The following is a 17,961-nucleotide window of genomic DNA, read 5'->3' on the forward strand; positions in this document are numbered from 1 at the left end:
GCTCTTCAATACGAGTCAAATATTTGCGTGCATATCAGGTTGCCTTATGTTTGATGATGTATTCCAATACACACATTACAAAATATAAGGTTATTGCTCTTTCACCCTGAATAAATATAATGTCACAGGAAATGTGATCAAGCCTGTTCACAGAATGTGGGGGTCACTCAGCTACAACTACAAAATAATTATAATCAGGAAGCAGACACTGGCATCCTCATATCCCACTCATGGCTCATGCATACATAGGCATCGTCGTATTCAAGAGGTTAATGCAGTGAGGGCTCCATTTAATTATTTTTGAGCTATTGTTTTTATTTATCTAAGAAAGCTTGGGTGTTTTAAGTTCTATTTTGTAGTTGCCTTGTATTTGTACATGGAAGGGGTGAAGGGGGGTTCCTGGGTTAATATGGAATGTCTGTTGAGCAGGGAAGGGAAAGGACAGGAAAGAGTTGTAAGTAGAGAAAGGTGAAAGGATGATGAACTGACATGGTGTAAAGGAATTTCTTGTGTTCTCAGTTTACATGTAGTAGGGCAAGGTCAGTAAAGCAGTGGGGTAAATCAGGATCTCCTGTTGGACCTTGCTGTGGACTTCTAATACATCAGACTCAGGCACAGGTAGGGAACAGATATGGCTCTTCAATCACAAGGAGCCAAGAGATACAAGGGAAACAAAGAGTGTGGGATGGAGGGAGGTTGAGTGCATGCTTTGGTTTGCTACCTCCCTTGTGAGGGGGAAGAATCCTTTAGGTGTAGAGACTGATGTGTTGGCATATAGATCTGTGCCTGTGAGTGCTATGGTGTTATATTCTGGATCTGGGAGATTTCTTTTGGAGAGATCTCTTCAATAAGAGTCAAATACTTGTGTGCACATTAGGCTGCCTGATGTATAATGGTACATCACAATACGCATGTTATAAAATATAAGTTGCAGCTGTTATATCTTTTTCTTTCACCCAGAATGTTTATAACCATAGAAAATGCAATCAAGCCTGTTCACAGAATACAGATGTCACTCAGCTACAACCACAAAATAGATATTATTAGGATGCCAATGCCAGCATCCTCATATACCCACTCATGCCTCATGATGCCTAGGCAGGTGTCATTGTATTCTAGGGTTTAAACAGCATAGGTTAAATTAATGCTTCTTGTCTCCATGGGTATTACTCTGGTGGTTCTCAGTCCTCATGTAGAACCCTGACTACTGATACAAACTCGCCATCTTTCCCTGCATTGTGCTATGTTACTCCAGTCTTGCCAGTCTGCTACCCTCATCTTCCTCAAATCACTACATTGTCTTCCTATCTTTCCTGGGGTCTTCCAGGTAATCTTCTGTCATCTCTAACACAGCCATCCATCATTCTTTTAGGAAATTGATCTTACAGGATCCCAGCCACAACTCTCATCACAACTCCCATTATGTAGGTCTTAACATACACCTCCCTTAGTTCTTGATTGTGTCTCTTTCTCCACTGTCCTGTTAAGGATCTGGGATTGGGCTCAAAATCTTTTTCAGCACACCATTTTCAAAAACCTTCGTTCCATCTCCACTTTCATTGCCCACATTTCACATCTGTACTAAAAAACTGACTTTGTAATGGTATCATGTATCTTATACTTGCTCTTTCTGATAATATTAGATTTTTTCAAAATATTCTCTACACTATAGAGGCATCTGTTAGCTGCTGCAATTTGTGCTTTGATTTCCCTACTCTTATCATTCTGATTGAGCACTTTAGATCTCAGGTACTTGAATTTTTATACCATTTCATATTCTTCAGCGCTGATCCTTCTTTGCTTCCCTTTGTTACATACATCAGCTTGGTTTTATTCACATTTTATATGGAGTCCAAATTTTCTAGTAGTTTCTTCAAATACTTCTATGCTTCTTAAGGCATTTTCATTTGCCTCTGTTATTTCAGTATCATCTTCATATCCTAAAACTCCAATATTTCCATCCTCCATACATATTTTTTGAGGTCTTTGTGGCATTTCTCTCATCACTCTCTCAAGAAGAAAATTGAATAGTAATGGGGACAGAATACATTCCTGTTTTAATCCTGTATATATCTTGAAAGCTTCTGTTCATTGTTTCCCAAACTTTGAGATATGAAATCTATCCAAGGTTTCCCTTAATACTGGTCTATAAACACTATCATAAGTTTGCTTAAGATCAATGAAACCATACTGTAGTTCCTTGTTTGTATTCCCATGCTTTCTCAAGGACTTACCAGATGGTGAAAAGCAAAACCATATTGAATGTGCTGAAAGAAATTTATGCAGCTTGGCTTACATTTCATAAAAGTTGTTGTGTATTACTTTGGCTCATTAGTATTATGTTACCTCCCCAAATTATGATTAAAAAGGGGTCTTTTCAGGAAAATATATTGCCTAAATCTTGGTTTACACAATCAGTTGTGTTGGTCCATTGGACGTTACTGATAAGCAAGAGTGTTCAGTCACATCCTGTACTACTTATGTGATAGCTAGTATGGTTGATTTACAGTTACCCAAAAGAGTATTGTTTCTTAAAAATCTTCATACAAATACAAAAATGAAATATAATGGTAACTGGCAACTCATGCATGCTGAGCAGTTGTGGTTGAGGAAACACATCAGAGTAACTGTTGATCATTTAAAAGATAATGTCCTATTAAATGGATTAAAAGTTAGCTGCTTTTCAAACACTGATATCTGCATGTACTTATCATTTTAAATGCAGATGAAATGTAATACATTTCCCTTGGAGGTATACATGAAATGATGTGATATTATTTCATGGCCAATCTGATTTGCCTTTACACCTGCATATTCTTAAAAACCTAGAAGTTTTTTGAGAATGATTTACCCACGTGCATATTTTTGTGCATAGAAACAGCTTATAACAAATTATCCTTTTATCTGGTTAGTTTGACTTCACGATTTTACAAGGAGGCAAATCTTTTATACCATCAGTTACTCTGACCCATGATAAATGAGATATCATCTACAAAATATAATGTAAAAGTTCCAATGCATTTTCAGGTGAATTAGAATAATGAAAAACAATGTATCAAGATGGCACTTCTGTTTCATATTCCATCACTGCCTTTTTCACATTTATTCATTTCCAAATGTTCCATTTAATCATTGTAGAAAATTCATTGTACAAAACAGTTTTGTCATACAAGTTTTGTATCTTGCTTTGAAAGCTTTCCTTGATATTTATTAACCTAAAAAAAAACTACTGTTTACTCTGTAAAGGTGTAATTGGAGGCATTCCTAAGTCAGTTTCCCTCAGCCACAGTTATGGGGCTGGCAGTATGTAACCCTCACACTTTTTTTTTTCAGCATACATTGCATTTTGTAATCTTCAAATGTGGATATAGGTATGAATATGTTTATTTATTTATATTTTATTTATTTTTATTTATTTATTTATATTTTATTTATTATTATTATTTATTTATTTTTTTTTTATTTATTTATTTTTTTTATTATTTTTTTTTCTCTCTCTCTCTCTCTCCCTCTCTCTAATTTACCATCACATTTACCTTCCATAGATATGGAATGTCATGATATTTTTTATTTACTGTTAACTTAACATATTTTGTCCTTTCTAAAGGGGAGTGGGCACCTGAATCCTGTGGCCCAAAGGGTGGGAAAGCAGCAACATCCATCCCTTACCCAGCCTGCAAATGCACTGGCACGCCCGTCACTACAGGTGCTCTTGCCAGTATATTTAGTGCTCTGAATGTGTGGTTGAAGTAGGGTTGATGGTTCATTGTGCTTAATGACTTGATTTTTGGAGTTTTGAATTGTCACTGTGTCTTGACACTGATTGTGTAAACCAGGCTTTAGAGCTGGGGGAAAGGCTCATGTGATTATGCGATTGCCTTGTACATGGAAGCTAAAACATATTATGAATGACCCAATAGCTTGACCATGTTTGTTGAGATAGTTTGGAAAAGTCAGTGAAGTTGTTATCTTAATGATAATTATTGCTTGTGAGTCTTACTGACTGAAAACCTGCTGTGCCATAGTGGCTGGCTGTAGTCTTTAGGACTGTTATTTGCCTTGAATTAATTATAATAATATATATATCATTGCCTTGAGCTTCACTGACTGTAAACCCCACAGCACCGCAGAGGCTGACAGTGGACATCAAGCCCTCTAATAGGTTTCTTTGGGTAGAACCATTGGACTGTTTTCTGTGATGTATTATTGTGGGACCGTTTCTGTGTCACTGGTTTATAGTTGTAGGATGAGAGGAGTAGCCTGTTGTCAACTCTATGTGAAAAGGTGAAGGAAATAATGTACAGTAAAAATGTAATAGAAAGATCTTGGGTCTGGTCCTGTGACTAAAGATTAAAGACCTTTCTGTAGCTGTGGTGAACTACCATTAGAAAGTGGAGAATTTGACTTTGTTTTCATAAATATAGCCAGTGAATTTTGAATTTTTTTACTTTCTAATAGAAAGCATTCACCAGGGCTGGTGAGAGGTTTTAAAAGTACAATTGCTCCTTCACACATAGACGAGGATGTTGACAGGTTTTGAAGATGGGTGGCATGAAAATAATTCTCAAGTATCTAACTAGCAGGACCACCATTTGAAGTGGACCGTTTGTGCTGTATTCATGTGGGACAGTTTCTGTGTCACCGGTAGTAGGAGAGCAGTTGTTGGTTGTCAGCTCTCCTTGTTTGAAAAAGTGGAAGAAATACAGTTTAAGTATATATAGATTTAGGGCTCCACAAGGCTACACCCTCATGGAAGTGAGGGTATGGACAGGTTTTCAAGAAAGGCAACAGGTATAATTCTGTGACATATGTCTCAATTGCAGGTACCTATTGGTGGTCCCGTATAATAATCATTGATATCTATCTTCATAAGTGTTCATCATGCATTTACCTAGTTGTATATAGGGTGTGCTTCTGGGGTCCTATGTCATTGCCTCAATTTATCAAGCTTTGTATAAGTTCATTTATATTGTTGCTTTAGATCAGTGGTTCTTAACCTTTTTCAGCACCCGGATCCCATGATATCTCAGAAATTTTTCTCATAACCCCATCCAATATGAACACAATACAAACATATGAAAAGGATTAGTGATACAAACCTTTGATGAGGAAATAGATGTATTCAATTACTTTTTTATTTCAAATTAAAAATGTCAGTAGGATACAATGAATGCACATTATGCTTTCTCATGGTAAATATACAGTACCATTGCACTGGCTATCATGTCTGGTATCCTCAGGTTTAAGGTTTCATACCCCATGGGGCTACAGGTACCCCAGGTTAAGAACCACTGCTCTAGATTATATTTTCATCCAACTTGTTCCACAAATCCATGCAGCTGTGTGAAGTTATACTTCTCAACATCTTTTAAGTAATCTTACAAATCCATGCAGCTGTGTGAAGTTATACTTCTCAACATCTTTTAAGTAATCTTGCTTTTCTTATTTTTTCAGTTAGTATGACCTGTTGTTGATCTTTCATCCCATATCAGCAGATTTCATTTTTTCCTATATCTGATGCAAATATCATTATCACATCTCTCTTTGCACTTCCATTGTGGGAAGTCCTTGTCTCAGTTTTTCCCAACTCATGGTAGTTATCAAATGCTATCTGGCAATGATTAGACCCATCCTTGACTATGTGGTCATATAGAATCAGTACAGAGGAGAATGACCAAAATTATACATGTGCTCAGAAATTTACCATACGAGAACAGGCTAAGGCACATTGATTTACATTCTCTGGGAAGATGTAGAGTGTGGGGTGATCTAATAGAGAAGTTCAAGTAGGTCACAGGCTTTAACAAGTGTGATGCAGACCAGGTCATCATATTAAGGCAATAGGGCGGGAATCACAGTAATGGATTTGAATTGGACAAATTTAAATTTAGGAAGGAAATAGGCAAGAATTTGTTTAACAATAGAGTGGCTAACAAATGGAATAGACTTATTAACCATGTAGGGAATACTGAAATGGTTGTTTTAGGAGAAGGTTAGATAACTTTATGGATGGGGAAGATGGTGGTAATGGACATGGAACTGCCTAGTGTAGGCCATATGGTCTCTTGCAGTCTCTTTCATTTTTATGTTCTTATGATCTTCAAATGACTTTCCTTTTGGGCTTGGGATTATCTTGGTTGCCCTTTGTATTACCTCAAATTTTCCTTTATGTTTCCTTAGCTGTAGTGACCACACCACTGCTGCTGCATAGTCCATTCTGGAGCAAACAAGACATTATTCTTGCTTTTCCCCTCTCCCCTTATCTCTCTCTCTCTCTCACTACATGTATATATATATATATATATGACTTTCCAATGATAGGTCATCCTTGATTAAAATTCCTAAGTGCTCGTCCTCCTTTGTCGTTGCCAATGATTCCTCTTTTATTTTATTTTTATTTTATTTATTTGATATATATATATATATATATATATATATATATATATGTATATATGTATAATAATACTGATAACCCACTTTCGGAGAAGAATAGGCGAAAGTATAAAGATCTGTATATTTTGATCACTAACTGTGATCCTCTTCAGCAGATGTGAATTACAGGGTAGAGAACAATGTGTATTTATACAGAAGTAGTGAGGTGAGCAGGAAGGGACGGGGGCTCAGGTCACGTGTCCGGCGTTGCGTGGACCTTGGTGGATTTTGTCCACTGCTAATGTAGAAGGTAACATTTTATTCATAGCAAATGAAGATATACAATCTGGTGACCATTGACTATAAGAAATATAATTTGGTCAATGGTCAAATGTTTGGGGAGGGGGGGGATCCATAGAAATCCATGGATGCTAGATTAATCCAGTGCAGGACCCCAGCTGATTGCCCATTTAAACTTTTACAACAGTACTTTCTATACGTTCATACAGAAATAAAAAATAAAAATAAAAAATGGGAGGGGGACAGATAAAATATAGACAAAAAATTCATACGAGTGCACCATATCTGTATAGGGGAGAGTTGACAGCATAAGTCGAAGGTAATGTGGAAAGAGAAGGGGAGAAATATTATTGTTCGGAAGGGTAGGTCCCTTCCATAAAAACATCAGGTTATTGTCTTTCTGGGATTCCTTTTCGCAGTCTCCATCTCTCAGTACCACATGACCCTGAGCTTTTCTGCTTCATTTTGTTTCAATTGTCCAATGATATTTGTTTTTGCCTAGGATTTAGAATGTAAAGTGAGACATGGCATTGTTGTTGAAAATGTTTGTGCTGTAGCTTGTTACTTCTTTATCAGGTTGATATCATTCTCCAAAATTTTGTGTCTACACTGCAACAGATACTCCCTGCTTGTTGCCCCATATTGTTGCTGGCTTACATGTTTGTCATTTGAGACATTGCATCACCTGATTTAGTTAGTTTATTTATTTATTTTATTATTATTTTTTTTTTTTAAGAAATTGTTCATGAACTGATTTGCTGATGAAGAGAGATGTTTGTGAACCAAGGTTCCACTATACTGCACAACACAAGAAAAATGTTCAAAATCAAAGAATACTTCAGAGCAGATGTTCTCATTGTGAGGGCTGCAGTGTGACTGATGCATGCAGTGATGTTGTACTTCTCTTGACAACTGAGTTGTTATATGGCAACTGACACAATTATGAATTTGAAATTCGGCTTATGAACCAATTTGTTGGTAAAATGAGACATTTGAAACCAAAGTTTGATTATACTTAGAGTTTGAACATTTTTACATGAAAAGACTCCAACAAGCAAAACTGTCCAAATTAGAACTACAAATTCTGGAACAAAGAAGGGAAAGAGGAGATCTACTGCGTCTAGAATCATAGAGATGATTTATTAAAGTGGGACAACAGAAAAACAAGAGGATATGAAAAGAAACTCAAAAAGGATAATTATAGAAGAGATCTGAAAAAGAATAGCTTACCATACAGAGTGGTAGATACCTGGAATAAATTAGATAAGGGAACAGTGTGTGAAAACACTATTCAAGAATTTAAGACAAACTTAATGCTGAAAGATACAAAGATGGGTCATTACGAGCATAGCTCCCTTCTCTTATGATACAACTAGGTAAAGGCCTCAAACGGTGTTTAATCAGCAAAAATTGTTGGTGTATATACAATAAAGAACTCAAATGGTGTTAAATCAGCTATAACTGTTGGCAGTTGCCATTGCGGTATGGTCAGTCAATCTTGCACCAGTTTTCTCTTGTAGGATACCCAAGTAACCATTAATTGCCTTCATGTTGGCCCATAGGTCACTCAAGGAAGAAAAACTGTGTTGATGTCTGGGGATTGTCAATGTGGTGCATTGTTGGATGTGTTTTGGATCTTCAGTGTGATGGTTGCATCTAGGGCAGTTTGGTTCTACAGCGAGGCTTGTTGTGTGTTGATTCTGTATTAATGCTGGATGATGTCCTGAATGCAAGCATGCTAGTGTGGTTCTTACTTATCACAAGAGGGATTTTTATGCTTGGTATGGTTAGCACACAGACTGTTGCATGGCACGGGCTTTGAAATCACCACTGAGTTGCATTGCTGTCCAGAAATGTGTTAAAGAAAAAAAAAAATATATATATATATATATATATATATATAAACATGTATGTCAAATAAGTATCCTGTAAATATAGCTTGCTCTAAGTTAAAAATGCATAAGTAAATCTTGTGTAACTCCAGACATATATGACAGACAGGGTCCAATGACAGATACCTGTATGTGGTGATCCTGCTAGAGTGACAGTGAAGCTTCCAAACCGGTCAACCTCCTCACCTCCATCAGGAGGTGCAGCCTTGTAGGGCTGACACTGGGTTTTTGGACAGGGCCCAAGATATATACATATATCTCAGTTTCAACTGTATTTCTTCAACCATTTTACATATGGAGAGCTGACAACTGGCAACTGGTCCCTGTCTCACTTTTAGCTGGTGATATAGAACAACCCCACACTAATACAACACTGACTCCAAAGAAAGACCACCAAGCTCAATAGTCCAACAACAACAACCACCCCCTCAGACATAAGCCCCATGGAGAAGAAACCTCCCACACCTGACAAAACCACACTGAGGACACCGTCCAGCATTAAGACAGTACCAACACAGAATCAGCCTGGCCATAGATTTAAGCTGCTTCAGATGCAACCTCTACACAGAAGACACAGAACACATTAGACTACAATCCCCAGACAACAACACAATATCTCTCCCTAAGTGACTTGTTGTCCCACCTGGGGTCTGTGTCAAATTTCCTGAAAGCTACAGGTCTTCTGCAAGAGAGACAAAGGGACAGGGACAACAAATCAAGGAAACACCCACCCACCCTTTTTTTTTTTTTTTTTTTTTTTTTTAGGGGGGGGTAAATATTCACAATTTAGCAAACTGGGACCTGCCAAAAAGTTTTTATGCATCATTGAGAGCTCTCTCCCCTTCTCTTTCTCCCTTTATCCTCTCACCTCTCTATTCTCTCCTCTCTCTACTCTATCTCTCTCCTCTCCTCTCTCTCTCTCCCCCTCTCTCACTCTCTCCCCCCCACTCTCTCTCTTGCTCCTTCTTCTCTTCCTAACTCCCTCTCTCCCTCCCCCCTCCCCCTCTCTCTCCTCCCTATCTATTTCTATCTCTCCCCTCTCTCTCTCTCTCTCTCTCTCTCTCTCTCTCTCTCTCTCCTTCTCCCCTCTCTCTCTTTCTCCCCTCTCTCTCTCTCCCTCCCTCCCTCCCTCCCTCCCTCCCTCCCCTTTCTCTCTCTCTATCTCTCTCTTCTTCCTCTCTCACTCCCCCCCCCTTGACAATGGCATGAGATGTTCTTCATTGTCACGTCAACTCCTCAAATCTATATTCCTGAGCCACATATATTCTGACTGCTGCCAATTGATTTGATTATTGTTTCAACTAGGCTCCATGCCCCTTGATGAAGCATCCACAGGAAAAAATAGATTATCCTTGTATTTTCTTTTTTCTTTTCATATAATTATATATTTTTACTTAGTTTGATCTTTTTTATTTATTAATTTATTTATTATGCCTCTCTACATCCTTTTATTTTAATTTTTTTCTTCATGCTTCTTGAAGCATCCACAGGAAAAATAGATTTCCTTATATTTTATTTTTTCTTCCCTTTTGATTATTTATTTTTACTTCATTTGATTTATTTTATTATTCTCTCTCTCACTCACTTTTTTTTCAATCTATCTATCTAGTTATGTGGATGAAAGTCCCAGATATTTCTCTTCAAGGAATTTTGTCTTTGTGGAGCTGCTTTTTTGGAATAAGATAAAGCATTATAGTATTTGACCACCCATGAAGGAAGTGACAGGTTATTACAATAGAGTGAATAATATATATTCATTCTGTTTTACACTGGTGGATCTTGTCAAACACTTGCATTAATAGGAATAATGAATGAATGTACAGTACTATTTGCTAATCATATGAGTGCCTTGTTACATGATCTGTTTGCTCCCAGATGACCAGGGGATTGTCAGAACAGAGTATCTGTTTGGTCCAGTGGCATAAAAATATTAAGGAAAGTATATTTTGTCCACCTCGTGGGAGAGGTACCACAGGGGTAGGGTATTTATCTATCCATATGAGCTGACTCAAAAGATAAACCCACACTGTCATCAAATAGAAATGCAGATGCAACTTGGAGTGGAGATGGACAGGACAGAGGTCAGAGGCTGGAAAAATTAATTCATTGTGGACAAATGATAGGACTTTTAGTTCAGGCAATGGATGGGAATGTAGCATAAAATGCAGGCCCTCCACATCATCATCTCTAGCTTGGCATATTTAAAAGAATTACAATCCTTGAATGTGTTGAGACATGGCATTACTAGAGTAATGTAGACAACCAAGGTGCTGTTATCATTGTTGGTGTTGGTCTCTCCTCTACTGTTGGCAATTCAACAGTATTCAGTCATTCTTCAAATGTGTAATCATCAAGATCTAGAAATTTTTTGGTTTCCATTTTCTGAATATTCTGTATTTTGTTTTATGTGGCAGCCCCAGCACTGTAACATTGTTGTCAAGTGGATCAGATTTTTGTCTTTATCCATATCTAGGATGCCTCGACATGGCCCAGCCCAAGGGGATTTCTCATCTTTATTTATGCTTGAGGGGATGATGAGGAAGGATCTTCATGTAAATGAAATGGTGGGGGTAAAGGTTGGGCCTTGCAGTGGAGGTGCTGTGTTTTGCTGCATTTTTTCTGACCCAGACAGTGGACAGATAACAGTAATGGCCCCTCAGCCACAAGGAGCTATGATAAAAGGGAAACAAATGGGAGTGAGATGGGTATACAGATAGATATTCTGTTAAGATTTTGGTTTTGTGTGCAGATGCCCTATTGGGGTGACCTTAGTGTAGCCTGTTGTCATTCTCCATGCTTGTTTTGTATAGTTTGTAGGGTATCTTTGTATTCCAGATTTTTGGGAACCATGCTTTTGAAGTGCAGTCAAGTATGGTTCTCAAGAACTGTTTCCAGACTTATTGAAGTTTCCTTATGTTGTTCAAAGCCCATGTTTGAGATTGATTTTAGTTTGTTTTGCTTACTTTCACCATGAGAACCCTGATGAGACTAAGAGTTCTTTGGTTCCCCTCCAGTTGAAGGGGTTTGCCATTCAATTTCACTATCGAATGTTTTGTTTGATTCACTCCACTCTTATAACTTATCTATATCCTGTAACAGCTTGTAATTATCTGTTCTTCACTCTCCTTATCAACTTTGGGTGCCAAAGAATGTGTGGAAACCATCTCGTCTTAAAATGCCTAGCATTCTTGAGGACCCTTTTTAGGTTTGGTATATCATCAGACATAAAACTTAGAATGTTGCTGAATAATGCATTGGGAAACATTCAATTGGACATTCATTGAAAAAGTCTAGAAGTGGTGTGGTATCATATGAGACACTGGAGAATATAAAGATGTCAGATTGACTGAGGACCTAAACTATACAGGACTTTGAAATGGTGGACTGTAGCTCTGTCAGGTCCACCTAAATCATGGGTTTTTATAATCCAGTGAATTTTTATTGCTGGACACTTGTTTTTATTCTTTGATACAACTGCATAATCAGTGATTCTGTGGCCCCAAAGCATTTCTGAGGAGTTTTATAATACATGGCAACCAACCCTGGCTTCTTAGCAACAGACACACATGGCTGAGTCAGACAATCACAGCCTAGCCCAGGCATCAAGTACTCGTACTATAGTTACAGTGCCAGCCACTGTACCTACACAGGAAGTGGATCTTGTGTTTAAAACTGTGCTTTACAAACCCTTCATAAAACTGTGGTTTACAAATCCTTCATCGTCATTATTATCATCATCATCATCATCATCTTCTTCATTGTTGTTGTCATCTTCTTACATATATCAAAGGCTTTTTCTCCCCGTACATGGGAGGGAGCCAAAAGAGAAGGCATAGAAACCACTCCCACCCATTCCATCCCCAACCCTCACCAAATTAACATGCAAAGATTGTCCAAATTGGAACTACCAACTCTGGAACAAAGAAGAGAAAGAGGAGATCTACTGACAATAGAATCATGAAAGGAATGAAAATCCTAGATAGAGATGATTTATTAAAATGGGACAATGGAAATACAAGAGGACATGAAAAGAAACTCAAAAAGGATAACTATAGAAGAGATAAAAAAAACAAAAGAAAAAAAAAACTTCCCACATAAGTGGTGGATACCTGGAATAGATTAGATAAGGAAACAGTGTATGCAAACACTATTCAAGATTTTAAGAAAAAACTTGATGCTGAAAGATACAAAGATGGGTCACCACAAGCATAGCTCCCTTCCTGTATAATACAACTAGATAAATACATACTCCACTCCCCTCTACCCTCCTCCCTCCCTCTTATCTTGGCACCTCCTGGATGACTGGTCATCCCTGCATATTGTCCACTGTCCTGGGTTAGAAGCAGTGTCACAAGACAGTACATCCACCATACTCCCTCACCCCCCCATCCCCCAACTCACTTTCATGCATCACAACATCATCCATACGCAACCATTCTCCATTCACCCCTATCTTCTGTCTTCTCCCATCATCTTCTTAATGCATAGATAACATACCCAAACCCAATGTAGATGGCCAGGGAAGAAAAAAAAAAAAAAAACATTGTTGGTTTACTGTGATATATTTAGACAAATTACATAAGGTTGATTTACATGTATGTGCAACATATTTTTTTTCTGTTGCCATTTCTGTGATATTATTTAGACTAAATATGTAGAGTTGGTTTACATATATATAGATATACCAATGGCTTTTTCCCCCTTACAAGGGAGATAGCCTTCTCTCTCTCCTCTTTTTTTTTTTTTTTTTTTTTTTTTAAGTCCCCTGTGGGGCTACAAGGAGAAGGATGCCTAGTCCCAATCCCCGTCCCTTTCTTCTCGCCTCTTAGGATCCAAGTGGGAATACTTGGTGGCAGTATTCTTTTCCCCCACTACAGGGAATTCAGATAAGTGGGAGGGGTGTGGAGTGTATTCAGGGATGAAATGGGTGGGAATGATTTCATGCCTTTCCCTTTTTGGCTACCTCCCTTGTAAGGGGGGGGAAAGCCTTGGTATATGTATGTACAAGGGAGATAGCCAAAGTCAAAGGCATAAATCCACTCCCACCCAATTTATCCCCACATGTTCCACTCCCATTCACTACCCCTCCCTCCCTCTTTTCTTGGCTCCTCGTGGATGACGGGTGAATGCAATAAATATTTGCCAAGATTGTTTACATTTTGTGGCGGATTTGATCTCCTGCAAGAAATACCAGGGGCAATGATTGGGGAGGTGCAAGTTGGGATGAGTGTTAGGGATTAAGTATAGGCTTATTTTAGGTGTATTTAGAATTAATATATGAAGATGATTTACATGTACATGCAATGAATACTTTGCAAGATTGTTTTGTGGTGGGGTAGGGGAAGTATTTACATAGTTGTATTTTGTGGGAAGAGTATGCTCGTAGTGACCCGCTATTGTATCTTTCTGCATCCAGTTTTTTCTTTTAAAGTCATGTATAATTTTAGCACTCACTGTTTCCTCATTCAGTTTGTTCCAGATATCTATCACTCTGTGTAGAAAGCTATTCTTTATCAGATCTCTTCTGTAACCATCTTTCTTGAGTTTCTTCTCGTGTCCTTTTGTATTTCTTCTGTCCCAATTTAGTTGGTCATCCCTATCAAGAATTTCCATCTTGTTCATAATTCTGTAAATGGTTATCAAATCACCTCTTTCTCTTCTTTGGGTCGGTAAATTTAGTTTATCAAATCTTTGTTCATATGTCAAATTGAAAATTGTTGGTGCCATCTTTGTCATTGCTTTTCTAGGTGTCCATAGTGATGCTGCATATTCCAATTTTGGTCTTATCAGTGTAACTAGTATTTTCTTTACCATTTCTTCATCCATGTAGTGTAAGGCTACTTTCATTGATCTCAATAAGTTAAAAGTTTCCCCGACTCATTTGTTGCCATGTTTGTCTGGTGTCATGTCATTTGAGATAGTTACTCCTAGGTCCCTTTCCGAGTTTACTTTTTTAACTTTATTTGTACCAATTATATATTGACCTGAGATTCTATTTTTGTTTTTTCCAATTTCCATTATACTACATTTCTTAATGTTGAAGTTCACTCTTCTTACTCCATTTCCAGACTTTGTCCAGTGTTGGGGATTAAAGTGAGGCCCCTTGTATTGGTTTATTTCAATGAATTATGATTTATTGTCATTATGATACATTCAGACTACATAAGGTTGGTTTATATGTAGATGCATTGGGGACTTGCCAAGATTGTCTGTTTACATTTTGTTGTGGATGGGGAAGTGCAAGTCAAGGCAAGTGTTGGGGATTAAAGTGAGCCTCAGTATTTTGGTTTATTTCACTGAATTGTGGTTTATTGTCACTGATATATATAGACAGAATGCAAAAGGCTGCATTGTGGAATGCTCTGGGATCTTGTTTGAATCTGTGGGATACCTGCAAGGATTATTGACCTGATGTCAGTATTACACCTTTGTACTGAGAATGTTCAGGGGTACGAAGGAGACATGTTTGGCTTCGTACATTTTAATTCAGGAGTGAGGCAGGGGTGTATCCACACCCAAACATGGGCTGGGTATTGGGACAGTTGTCAATTAGTGTCATCCCAAAACATTATTGTTAAGCTTAAGGTTGCTTATCTGGTCTTTGCCAGTGATACTGTAATTCTTGTGGGATCATTGGAGGTCCTGGTTGCAGCCTTTGAGTCGTTGCACAAGAGTTGAGATTGCTTTGACAGTGACATTGGAGTCTTGGAAGGTTTTACATAGCTTGGTAGTAGTATAGCAGTGGTGGGTCATTTCAGGAGGTCCTTTGAAGTATTTATATGGGCCATGGTGTTATGAACTTATTCCACCTGAGTATATGGCATTGTAAGAATTTATTCAGAATGAAGATGGGAATCTTCAAGCTGCTAGTGTTCCCTGTATTGTTGTGTGACTGTGAAACATTATACTGAATGCTGACATCTCAACATCTTTGTTACCAAGTGCCTTTGGAAAATCATGGGGTATCATTGTAATAGCTATGGACCAAACAGTGTTGCTCATAAGATTCACTCAAGAACTGTCATCAGCATAATCCATGAATGTAGACCCCAGCTAGAGTTTACTATATATGTGCATGAGATTTAATTCCCTGATACTGATCCCCTTCACAGGGTGATCTTTGCAAGAGACAACCCTTGGTGGAGAAAATGAAGGGGATGCCCGAAGAAGTTGTGGCTAGGAAAAGTTGACTGATCCTTCCAAGAGCTTTTTTAGATAAGGATAACTGACTAGAGTATTGCTCAGAGAAATTGGGGATTGGCATATGAATGAAGTGATTCACCCCATATGTATGCTCCCTGTTGATGAGTTATCAATTCACCCAGTTGTATACTACAGACTTGAGGTTGTAGTGCCAAAGATTTTCCTGCATTCTTCCTCTTCCCTCTGTTTTGTCTTCAAGGACTATCATAACTTCATCAAGGAACCAATGTCAGATAGACTTTTTATGACCATAATAATCCTCTCATCTTTGCTCCTTGTGTATGTGGGGTCATCCATATCCCCTGCCCACTGTCTGGATCAGAAACAATGCAGCAAGACACAGCACATCCACAGCAGAAGATGGTAGAGGGAAAATAGGAGTTGAAAGGTAGGGAAGCCCTGAATGCCACCATGTACTACATTATCTCAAAACCAAAATACAGTCAGTCTAGGAGAGAGAGCACACGTTATGAGATATAGGTGGCAATCAAGACAGATGCAGGCATTCTGCTCTGGACAAAAACTGAACATCCATCCCAATCCAGACATAGGGGTATGGCATGATCCTAGTCCAGAGAATTTCTAGGATCTCATGGAATTCATTCTTTGGTCCATGGGTTTTGAATTTTTTATGTAACTGGCTACAAAAACATGTGGATATGGAACAAAAATTACCAGATTTTGGTTCAGATTTTGGTTTAATATATCTAGACAATGACATCTGGATATGGGCTGTCAATATCCACTGTGTGTCCTTATGAGATGTTTGAGTTAAATCTTTGCATTTGTTGTTATAGAAATTTTTGTTCAGGTGTACCCATTTTACAAGGAAATTTGTGTATACTTCAGCAGATGTAGGGGCTGCTCAGGTGAATGAAATGTCATTATCCAGCACAAAATAAAAGTATGCCACCAGGCTATGTCTATATCAATGGCATATTCCCCTTTACAACTGAGGTAGCCAAATCAAAGGCACGCACCCATTCCACTCCTATCCAACACCCATGTTTCCTTCTCATCTTAGCTCCTCCTGGATGAAGGTGTCATCCCTGTCTCCTGCCCATTGCTTTGGTCAGAAAGCAATGCATCAAGACACAGTACACCCACATCAAGGCTGCTTCACTTAATTGGTTTTAGAGAAGTGGCTTTGATGTGGATGTACTGTGTCTTGCTATATTGCTTCTAACTTGGGCAGAGGGCAGGAGACAAAGGGAACCCTTCCACAAGGTGCTAAGATGAGAGGGAAACAAGGATGGTGAATGGAAGTGGAATAGGAGCAGCCTTTGACCTTGATACCTCCCATACGTACATACATACATACATACATACATACATATACATACCAAGGCTTTTTCCCCCTTACAAGGGAGGTAGCCAAAAAGGAAAAGGCATAAAATCATTCCCACCCATTCCATCCCTGAAAACACACCACACCCCTCCACCCTCCCTCTTATCTTAGCACCTCCCAGATGACGGGTCATCCCTGCACCTTGTCCACTGCCCTGGGTCAGAAGCAGTGTTGCAAGACACAGCACATCCACAGCAAGGCCGCTTCATTAAATTGGCGACCCCCCCTCTCCGTCCCCCCTTCCATAAAAGGAGAAGACGGGGAGAAATCCCTTTGGGATGTGTCAAATTTTGCTCACACATACTACCTCACCCCCCCATCCCCCCGCCCATTCCACCTCATGCATCACAACATCATCCGTATACAACCATTCTCCATTCGCCCCTGTCCTCTGTCCTCTCCCATCCTTCCTCAACAGACATTCCCCTCTTCCCCAAAGCCCCCTTCACCCCATCCATCCACCTCATCCTAGGACGTCCCCTCATGTTCACTCCCTCCACATCTACCTTCCATACCTCTTTTACTAGTCTTTCTTCACTCATTCTTTCCATGTGTCCAAACCATCCTAATACTCTTTCATCAACCCTATCTCCCAACTCCCTTTCCACTCCCGTTCTCCTCCTCACCTCATTTCTCACTCTATCCAGCCTAGTAATCCCCATCATACTTCTCAGACACCTCATCTCAAACACATTCAAACTCCTTCTCTTTTCCTCTCTTATGTTCCATGTTTTTGCCCCATACAGTGCTGTTGGCACAATCACTCCTTCATACAATCTCCTCTTAGCATCCATTCCCAAATGTCTTTTCCTCATTACACTCTTCAATCCACCAAGGCATTTACTC

The 17,961-nt window shown here is 38.7% G+C and overlaps 1 protein-coding gene across 11 annotated transcripts in view; it reads left to right on the forward strand.

Moving 5' to 3' along the window:
* LOC143026595 (uncharacterized) overlaps positions 1-17,961 on the forward strand; it is a 321,375-nt gene that overhangs the window by 141,215 nt on the left and 162,199 nt on the right. For 10 of the 11 annotated variants that reach the window (XM_076187254.1, XM_076187255.1, XM_076187256.1 and 7 more), the window contains one exon: positions 3,608-3,706. The exons of the other annotated variant lie outside the window; for it this stretch is intronic. In XM_076187254.1, the coding sequence (XP_076043369.1) occupies positions 3,608-3,706 (99 nt within the window). The remainder of the gene's footprint in view (positions 1-3,607; positions 3,707-17,961) is intronic. 11 annotated transcript variants of the gene reach the window in all.

Source organism: Oratosquilla oratoria, chromosome 6 (genome assembly GCF_046742065.1).
Source record: "Oratosquilla oratoria isolate Oo_2021 chromosome 6, ASM4674206v1, whole genome shotgun sequence".
NCBI classification, from domain to species: Eukaryota; Metazoa; Arthropoda; class Malacostraca; order Stomatopoda; family Squillidae; genus Oratosquilla; species Oratosquilla oratoria.